This window comes from Schistosoma mansoni, chromosome 4 (assembly GCF_000237925.1).
Source record: "Schistosoma mansoni strain Puerto Rico chromosome 4, complete genome".
NCBI classification, from domain to species: domain Eukaryota; kingdom Metazoa; phylum Platyhelminthes; class Trematoda; order Strigeidida; family Schistosomatidae; genus Schistosoma; species Schistosoma mansoni.
In genome coordinates this window covers 19,549,500-19,560,841 of record NC_031498.1, presented here as the reverse complement: position 1 = coordinate 19,560,841, position 11,342 = coordinate 19,549,500, and the positions used below count along the sequence as shown (strand labels likewise).

The window sequence follows — 11,342 nt, the reverse complement described above, 5'->3', positions numbered from 1 at the left end:
GCACTACTGAAGAGTCCATAATAGGACGAAACGGCCGTCCATTGCTTCCAGGTTTTCCATGTTAGTCTAGCTTCAATTGGCTCATGATCTCAACTCTATAAAATTGCTAAAATCTCCACCAAACCGCTTTCTAATAAACATTTTTTTTTATTAAAACAGAATAAAAAATAATTTTTTTTGTTAACTTCATATTAAATAACATAATCAATAAATAAATGAAAGTAGAATAGAACAAACCCCCTTTTTGGCTCCTTTTTTTTCTTTCATCAAATTACATTAATCTTGTTATTATTAGTAGAATTGTTCCCGGTATTAATTTTTCTTTGCATGACACAAGTTTAATAGCCTGTGAACAGGTAATCTTAAGTTTGTTTTTATGGAGGAAAATATTGACCTTAAGGAGAAAAAAATATTTTTTTGCATAATATTTATTCTTTTTTATGGTTAAAGAGAAAATATAAAAAAAAACTAGAATTGAAACAGAACTCTATTTTGGTAATGAAATTATAGTGGAAAAATTATTGAATAAATAGATATCTTGGTAAACCAATATACTTAGCAGTGATTGGACAAGTTACTGACTCAGTATGCCAATGGATAATGCGTTACTTTTCAACTACGATCATCTTCTTGTTAAATATAGTCTGTATTTAAATAGATAAGCTCGTTCCACAATTTTTAGGATTTAACCATGTGTCATTTAATTGTATTTATATGAATCCAGGCAAATCAATCGTAAGATGAAAGGTGCCCTTGTATTTATAAGGTTAAACGTTCACAGGTGAGACCGAAAGTTCGGGGTCCGATTCTTGGATATAGGGTTGTGGACATGCAATGGTGAGAAGTTACACACTAAGACGAAACAGGTTTCTTTCATTTCCAGGTTCTCAATGGTGAGTTAGTTAAGATCGGATCCAAGTTTGAAATATGAAGAAACAATAAAGGCTTAAATCAATGTTTTGACAAATGAAGTAGGTTAAAGCTTGTATAAATAGATATTAAACTAATGATCGCTATAAACTATGAAAAATACGCAATGAGAAGTGAACAAATAATCAAACAGTGAATATATACTAAAGAAAAGGAAGGAAAACAATTGGTGAAAACGTTTCTCAATTTTTATCTATCCCACGTTAGCTAAGAGGTAGAAGAAAGGATCGAACCCCGTTGAAAAAAGACGAAAGTATACTTTAGATTGCTTATTCTGATAAGCCTTTTTTTAGCAAGGTTGTTTTCGCGCCCAACCCTTCACTTTTACCTGGGCTTGGGACCGGCAGTAGCCCAAGAAGGGCTAAAGGCGAAGTTATACGGCAGATTACTGGAAATAATTTGGTTTTACCCATAACATGGTTAACGTCGACTACCTTTGATGAGACAGAAATATGTACTGCCTTCGTTTAATCGTTTCTAAATAGATATATAGAGTGACACCTTAGCCGATTGGTGTGAATGATACCTGAAATTGATTTTTTGCCAATTGTGTGTGACATATATTCATATCGTTAGAAGGATCATAGATCCCTAATTGTATAATATTGTAGATATGTGTTCCAACAGTAACTTATTACTGTTAAATACAACTCAGTCCAATTTACACAAATCTGACTGTTTATCTAATTGAGAAGAAATCATATAACATGTGATATATTCTTAAATCATTCCGATTGATTTTGGGAATCGAAAAAATCCTTATTACCGGTCTCCACACCTTTACTCATGTGTCTTATTTATCGTGTAAATTCAGTCTAAGGTTATTAGAGGCGTCTAAAAAACCAAACTAAGCGTTCATTCAGCAAAACTTTTCATAAACCTTGTTAGAGAATATTTTCTTATTCATTGGTTAATTTACTTGGTGGTATGCCGAGTATAGCCTTCACGATAGGAGTAGCTGGATGTTTTAATACACATTGAATACGTATAATTAAGTAACTTATACTTTATTCAAGAAGATATCAATGATTGACTAAAATATGATAAAGTAAGATTAGTTATGTATTGATTCATTTTAACAATCTTTATTTGTCAATCACGTATGATATCTCTAGCTAATTCGTTGTTGAATTCGTGTTTTATGTAGAGAAATTTCTTATATATATTCATCAAATTATTTTTGTATACTAGAATAAAGCAAAATAAAGATTTATTTGGGAAAAAAGAAATGTTTGTTTATGTGTATTTTTGTTAAATAATAAAACATTAAGGAGTCCAACAATAAGACGAAATGGCCATCCAGTGCTTTTAGCTTTTTCCATAGTGGTCTAGCTTTAATTGACTCATGATTCCAACTATATAGATAAATAATCGTTATTAAGTTATAGAGTTATGTAATTTAGTTTTATGACTATTGAAATATTTTGAAAATCTTCAATTCTTTATTCAGTTTTATGTGTAACTTAGTAATTAATGATTGATTATTAAAAATTTCAAGTTAACTATGTGAACACTGATTAAAGTGAAATTGATTTATCTTAATTCTTATATTTAATTATTTGACCTAAACTAATTTCACAGTTAAATATTTGAAATCATGAGTCAATTAAAGCCAAACCACCATGGAAAACCTGGAAGAACTGGACGGCCGTTCCATTCTATTGTGGGACTCCTCAGCAGTGCGCATCCACGATCCCGCCTCGCGAGATCCGAACCAACGACCTGTCAGTCTCGCGCCAGAGCACTTAACCACTAGACCACTGAGCCAGCATCCAACGGTGTTAATGTCTAAGTTCAACCGATCCACGAAATTGAGCAACTATACACCTATGTCTTCAGTGAGTTGATATCTCTCAACAGACATGGTTGAAGTCCATTGATTACTGCTTCTCACTAGAACTCCAGGAAATACCTCATGGAGCCAGTCACTAGTGAGCATAAGATCATTATCAGAAGGGGTTTTTTGTGGAGATTTTAGGTCCTAGGTTCGAATCTCGCGAGGTGGAATAGTGGATGCGCACTACTGAGGAGCCCCGTACTAGGATGAAACGGCCGTCCAATGCTTTCAGGTTTTCCATGGTGGTCAAGCTCCTGATTTCAACTATATATGATATGGCAATACCGCCAATTAAAGAGCAGTTGTAGTGCCGTGCTTCACCAATCGTTCTCCTCGATAACCGTTACAATACAAATCTTAACGGTGCATAAAATCAGAAGGCGAAAAGAAGAGGTAGCTACAGTTTTACCAACTAACGACGCAGGCCGGAAATCTATAAGCACATGAGCAAATATCAGCGAGCTAAGCAAAAACATACTGAGTTTATATACCATTCAAACAGACCACATCGTACCATAAAATAGAAAAGAACATTTGTACAATACTCAGCCAAAAGTGGCTGTGAATGTGGGGAACAGTTTTTAATAGACTGAGTATAACTCCAGAACGGTAAATCAAATAATAATGGTTCATAGATCAAAACAAAGCTCATAATAAAAAGGACATGAATATGAATAGTTAAGTTACGTAATAATTATACAATAGGAAATATACGTATCATATTGATCCATTAAATAGTTCTCAAGAGCTACCATTCATAATTCTCTTTGGGATATAGCGAAATTAAATGTATAAGATACAGTGATTTATTCCCTCTTTTTTACAATCTAACTATAATGTAAACATAATTATTTCTTTTTCTTGTTGTCAGAAATAAAGTTTTTTTATTTTAATTTTATTGTTCTATAACAAATTAACGATTATAGAATGAAAAGCATAATGAGGGAAAATGGATAGTGGCTAGCAGTGTAATACAGGATGCGCGTTCCGTCCTACTTGGGACTCATCAATAGGATGTACTTGCATCTCAGAGTTGATGTTCACTCTGGGACTCGAACCCAGTACCTTTCGCTTCAAACGCTATTGCGCCATCCACTCAGCTACTGAGTCCTGATAGCCACTTGCTTATGCAATAAGGTGTAGTTTAAATTCACTTAGTATTACTTGTTTGAATCTTCTCATTGATGTTTAGGACTGCAACTGGACAGTCACTTATTGGCATATGTACATACTGTGCTTAGTGATTTATTCCCTCTTTTTTTACAATCTAATTATAATGTAAACATAATTATTTCTTCTTGTTGTTGTCAGAAATAAAGTTTAATTTTATTATTCTATAACAAATTAACAAAAAATATAGAATGAAAGGGTTCTATCATTGAGCAAATGTATATTTGACTACTTCTTCTTATAGAATGTTACTTTATTTAAAATTAAGAAGTAAAAGGTTTACATTTAAATAATAATCTACTCACTGGGAAAAGATTAAAATATGGGCGTAGACCAATTATTGATAATTTACTATGGTATTCTATGAGAAGAAAAGAAAGAAAAGAGAAAAAAAGCAACAACAACAACAACAACAAGATGTTTAAAGAAAAAATGTAACAAACACAATTTAATTAATAATAAAACTAATAAGAATCCTTTGAATGAATTACCATTAATTAGTTAGTTTACAATAGCTAAGTTAAAGGAAATAAATACCCATATCACTAGTAGTACAGTAAATATAGATTTTAATTTAGTTTTGTTCAATAAACTCTTCGGTAATACTGTTTACTGAAAAGAAGGTTTAGAGTTAGTAGTATAAATCATGTGAAGACTAGAATTACAACAACATTTCTTTCGATAAGATACACTCTTCAAAGTATATTTCAATGAATATTCTTTCTTGGAATTGATGAATGAATGTTGACAGATGACAGTTTGATAATGACATTATATATGAAGAATATACTTGTACAATCTCAGTGAATGAATTTCAAGTAAATACAACGTTTCACGTGGTAATCTAGTCCAAGCTTTTCCAAGGAGAAGTTTTACAATCAATTTCATATTTCATTTATGTATAATTACCTAATTTCATTCTTAAATTAATTTTTTAATTTTACCTCTATGTTATTTTATTTATTTATTTAAACACATATATATTGGTACAAAAGGGCACCAGGTACATATGCGCCACACTATTTGTGTGTGTGGGCTGTGATACTGCCCGGGTGCCCAAACCGAAGCAGGTGGTTTTCTTAGGGGGCCACACCCCGAGCCTTTGACCTAAAGGTCTGATCCACAAGGCAATGGAGCATCGTGAGGAGATGCAGTCCCATGGTAGCCGTTGACCAATGACAGGTTCGTCCGCCATTCGTTCCATCAGGATACTGGAGCCCATGTGCACCATTGGTTTGGAATCAGGGTTTTCCAACTCCCCTAGGTGGACCCTCCGTGTCCACCAACCCGGTTAAAGCGCCGGACATTCGCTTTTCGTCCTCTCACTTTCGTAAACAACACCCCCGCCACGAGAAGGCAGTGAGTAGGACTTCCCTGGCAGAGGCTATATATTCGCTGGCCATGTGCGAGCATTTCGAGAGGGAGAGTAGACTCTCCATACTCTCGGCCGTACCAGGGCATTTGGGGGCCGCCTCTATGTTCCCATCTTTCATTGTTATTAAATTGAAAATACTGTACATACACCTTAATAACCTAATTTTTCTATAAACTATAGTTATAATTAAACCAGACAACTGAACATAATACACTAAAAGTAAGCAATATTAAAAAGAGTACTTATTTCATTCAAACAACAGGAACAGAGTAAAGGGTAGCTCTAGTACTGAAGTTTAATAATGTTTTTATCATATTATTCTGCATTTTATCCTCAAATTAGTGGTTTTTTACCGCCAATTTTTGGACAAATAAAGTTACTCAAAACACTGGTATATATATTGTGATATTGTTAACTCCATATTGACGTGAGCTTCTTCGTTATTTCACTGGCATTCAATTATATTTTTTGGTGACCTTGTTTGAGACTGATTATTGTCATGAGATTTGGTATTTTCGTTTATTCTTGTATTGAAGTTAATTATCTTGCACTGTCGACCTCTGATCAGGATGTAGATTGATCTTCGTTGAATGATTTGATAAACCTTGTCAAATCTTGTCTCCCTCTGATCGGAGTGACATGGTTTTCGGAATCCTCTATCATTTTTAGAATACATCATGTAGAATTTCGACATTTTTCCAGAGGAATCTATTTACACAGCTGTCTTCATGCGCTGATTTCAGAGATTTCACATCGTCTTCAAATCTGAAAACTTAAGAGAGGGTGTTGAAAACATTTGTTAGTCGGTAAATTACGTTTATTAACTTAAAATGGAATTCATACTGTTCTTCAGAACTAACTTACCTTGTTCAATAAGATGTTAAATTTCAATGGACATTTAATCACGTACTGACATAGGCTAAAAATGTCGAAGCCATTGAACCGTACTAATATTTTGTTGAATTTCAGCTAAATATATTTTCCAGTTTCGATAATTCACAATTCCACTTCATCAGTAACCATTTTCCTCACTTCCGGTATGATCTTTTACACATTCTAAGACTTCCAATCATATATTTGGGATTATGATATATATATATATATAAACCTAGTTAGTCAAAAGATGTTAAATGTCATGGAAGTCACTTAACATTGACTTTATAAAAATATACCAAATGTGTTTCTAGTTTTTTTTGTTAACGTTTAATTTAGAGAATGCAAAATCATCAAGGATATGCATACACAGAAGCCGAAAGGATATGGATTTGTGGCTTATGCAACAAGACAAGTAAGCTTGGACTAAATCCCACAGCAGTTGATACATATCCGTTTTAACATTTTTATTGATTGTCGTAAACTAATTTTTTAATTACTCATCGATATATGTTTAATATTAATGTATAATAACCTTACATACATAATTGTAGATATTTCAACTATCCTAAATTACGATGCAATCTGAATTCATAAGTTTAAATTACTCTTCCTTTAAAAAGACAAACCATTTCGTCGCAGATTTATTGCAATCTGTAGAAGTTTTCTATAATAACTCAAACATTAAAAATGTAGAATGAAGGAACGTCAGACCAGAAACAAACCATTTATTGACACTATAGTCAGTAAGTCATCTCTTGGAATCCAGGTAATGAGTTGTGAAAAATCCAAAATCAAATTCGTCTAAATATGGGAAAACTTAGGGTTAACAAGTGCTTCAGAGAATCAGTAACTAACACTACGGTGTTATTATCGTAAACGTTATTGTTTGCAAATTAACAACACTTTTAATAACAAAAGTATTAAAGATAGTTTGTTTTACTCAAAACGAATTGTTGAAATCATATAGAAGTTAAAGTTTCTTCACTCATTTATATCAGCAGAAGAACCATTGAAAACCACTTAACACTCAGAATTGCTGTGAATTTCAGCAGTTACGATACACTGTTTTATGTTAATATATTTTGTGAAGTAAAGCTATTTTCATACAGATCACAAATTTAAGGAAGTTCACCTCAACGCTATTCAATAAGTACAAAGTAGGTATTCACCAAGATAGTTGAGTAAAACTTTTGTACTTTGTAACGTCGTTTTATCAATGTCGAATAGTTTACAGATTTGTAAATAAAATCATAGTTCACTGGAACTTCAATACAAATAGTTTACCAACTAAACTTGGAGGAACAGTTTAAAGTGGCATGCATTTCAATGCCAGCTTTAATGATGCTTTCGTTGAGTGCTTGAATCACATGGTATTGACAAGAAAGTGTTTGCGTCTCATCATACAGCAAAAATGACTGACTCACTGAATAAAACATGTACGTACTTGATATCGATTCCATTAATCACCCATGAGGTTAATCTATGAACACATTGTGAAAACTCGAGAAAATCATTTCTGAAAGCTTTTGAATCTGGGTAACGACTAAATCATATTAAGGAAATTAGTACTTTGAATAAATGTCTTTATCTAATGTAGCTTTTTTATGTAATAAAAGATTCATTCTCAAGACTGGAAAACTTGGTGGGCTAAGAAAAAGCACCATATACCTTGTAATTTCATTACTTGTTTTAATGACAAAATCTTGGTTTCAAAGATTTGGATAATAATACCTGCTTAAGCTCCGTAATGAACAATGACTGAAATCAAGTAAACATTGTCTGAAAATAATTCTACTTCGACATATTTACTGTAGATTTTCACTTAAGCATGTTATATTGAATTAGTTACATCGAAGATATACAAATACTTTCAAGTCCTACTCATACAACGATATATATATATATATATATATATATATATATATATATAAAGCTTTCTCAGGTTCTTAATACTCTGTTGACTTCGTTTCAGTGAGTTTTAATGTTCTCTAAAATGACCGTGTTATGTTATTCAGTCAAAAGAGGGTACTTAAATAATTAAATCGGACAGTAATGTCTTCCAAAATATTTTGCTATCACACCTATCTACAATATTCCTAACGAAAGTGCAGTTAAAATTACTCCTAATCATTCGTCCGTAAATAAGTTTGTCTTACATATGTAATTCAATCCTATAGTGATTTTAAATGTTTAACTATAACTATGACTCAAAAAAAAGAACGTTCTTCCAAGAAAGACATTCATAACACCCAATCTCTTGAACGGGATCCATTTCTCAAGAATCATCTTTACTATAATAAACCATTCCTCTATTTCATAACATCTATTCTTAAAAATAGGAAGCTGAACGTGCTATCCGTATCATGAACGGTCAAATTATTGGAACAAGAGCAATAAGAACGAACTGGGCAGTACGAAAGGACCCAGCAGATCAGGCTAAAGGTGAGTGATACATAAAACCATTTCCATATTACAATCGAGTCACTTCTACAAGTTGATTTTTTCCACCGACCTTTACTTTCAACTGATTGGATTTCATAAATCATCCATCCAAACAGTATTGGAAAGCCTGTAGGGGTCGGCACTATGTCAAGCCCACATAGGATATTCTAGCTTCCGGATAGATCAACTATTCGTTCTTCTCCAGCCACATTTTGACCTTGTCAATCATTCCTTTATTTACTTGATTGTTTATATATGTTTGTATGTGTGTCGATTACTTACCCTATTCGTTGTGTCTGTGACTTATTTTTGTTTGACTATAAATATCGATTCAAGCTTGGCTAAATTAAATTGACTTACATGCCTTCTCCACCACGTGCCATTTCGTTTTACTTCGCTTTTCGATGAACGATCGCACGAAATATACGTATTCAAAAATGCATTCCCGTATATGACTTATTTAATTCCTTTGTTCACCAATGCGATGAAGTCGATGATTTTATGCGAGGATTATGGACATAAACGTTTCAATAACAATCATTCATACGATCAAAATGGAGTCAGACTTAGGGCCAATGAAAGTTGTGCGACGTAAAAATGATTCGATACACGTATCTTAGTATAATAACTAAGACACAGAACTTTCTAAATTATTCAGACATACTTTGAAATATTTTAGGTGACCATCTAAGTAAATGAATTCTTTCAATAATAAAAGGATATAAATCTACTATATAAAGGTTTCTTTTTTCAGGTTTGCAAAACATAACTATTTATAACATTTGTAGCAAATAATAGCTCGGCTAATGAACAGTTCTAGTTAGGTACGAGCTCGATTTGGAACTGCCGGTTCAGTGGTCAGAGGTTAAGCGCCCGCGCGCGAGACTAATAAGTCCTTGGTCCGAATCTCGCGGGGTGGGATCGTGGATGGGCACTGCTGAGGAATCCCACAAAAGGACGAAATGGCCGTCCAGTGCTTCCAGGTTTTCCATGGTTGTCTAGCTTCAATTGACTCATGAACTCAACTATTAAATTACTATAATACCCTAAATCCCCTTTATGATAATAGTTCTAATTACATAAGTTTCGCTTTCAACAATATTTTTATGTGTGTATAATACTGTGTTGTTGATCCAGTGTCAAACTATTACCAGCTGTTATTTTAATAAATCACATACCCCAGTGATGTTCCATAAACACTGGAAATGATCACCCTTTTTTAGCCTACTCTGATTAATGTATTAACCAAATTTATGTTTACTGAAAAGTCCCTCTATAACCGAAATTTATGGCCTCGATTATACTGCTGACTATTATCCAAAAAAAATTTTCATTTGCTATAACAAACGTTGATGAGGTGGTTGGTCAAACACAATCCAAAATATCAACAAAGACATAATACAAAACGTCTTCAAATAAAGTACCCAGTTTCTAAGGATTTTTAGTTTCTCGTTGTTGACGCTAAGTCCTGAAAATGATAAGTTTCTGTTAAAATATGTGCAATCTGGTTGAATTACATTTACACTGACATTTGTTGATAAAATTTCGTTAAATATTGGCTAGCAGTGGAAAAAAGTACCTTTTAATGGGATGGGTCTGATGGATGTACCTGAGTCTCAGTGATTATGTTGATGTAGTACTCTACAAGGAAAATATAAACAGTTTCTCAAGTAATCTGACTATATGGAGTCCATAATTTAGTGAATAAGACTTTTATGCCCAAAATGAAAGGGGAAGAGTATGAATATCTGTGTGAACGTCAATATTGGGATACATGACAAAACCACTAAATGACTCTCGGATTTGAAAAAACATGAATTCCACTGTTAGCCTCTGTTCAATTCTACAGGTGACTAATCCAGTGCTTTAAGCAGAGGAATATTATTAATTACGTGGGGATATTAACGATAACTGATTTATAAATACTGAATGATAACTGTGACAAAAAGGTTTTCTATTCTTCCGTGTTGTTCAGTTAGACAAGTAGCATTTAGATTATATATACAAGTAGCATTTAGATTATATATATATATATATATATATATATATATATATATTTCACATAAGCTAAGCCATCAATCACTCTACTGGTTTTCAACACTATCAATTCATTGTTATTGTTACTTTGCACACACATATATACAAACAAAATAATCTATCTTGAGGATTTATTAGAGCTTAAATTGATAATTTCTACTTTGAAGAGATCATTATATCAATGTAATACACTGATATGTCATAAAAACTGCGCATTACTGAATAAGGTAAGATTAAATCTAAACTCGTTTGCATTATTAGAGATTTAGAAGTGTCCAGGTATTGCGTAGAATCATTTATTCGTGAAGTTTGTATTGTCTTTCTAGATAACATCATCAGTATAAATTATTGAACTAAAAATCATCTCAAGACTAATGAAGATAACAGAAATATATCGGCTTACGATTGCTAACCCATATTAATATAGATGTAAAGAAAAACGTTTTACAAGGTAAACTAATCCTTATGCTTTTTAAAACAGTATGTACTTGATGCTAGAGACTGAAGTGTCTTCTATTCACTTCAATGAAGGTGACTACTTAGATCTTTTTCATTTATCTATAAATGACTTACATGTGCGCCCCTAAAAACCTTCTATAAGTTTTCTTTTTTTACTATAAATTCCTATTTCCTGATCATTAATAGTTTAGAAAATTCTTTTTCATTCGATGATTC

General features: G+C 32.7%; 1 protein-coding gene across 1 annotated transcript in view; it reads left to right on the top strand.

Annotated features, from left to right (window-relative positions):
* Smp_166190 (putative nucleolysin tia-1) overlaps positions 1-11,342 on the top strand; it is a gene marked incomplete at both ends in the record, with an annotated part of 53,159 nt that overhangs the window by 25,625 nt on the left and 16,192 nt on the right. The window contains 2 exons of the mRNA XM_018797110.1: positions 6,525-6,600; positions 8,528-8,630. Coding sequence (XP_018652184.1) covers positions 6,525-6,600; positions 8,528-8,630 — 179 coding nt within the window. The remainder of the gene's footprint in view (positions 1-6,524; positions 6,601-8,527; positions 8,631-11,342) is intronic.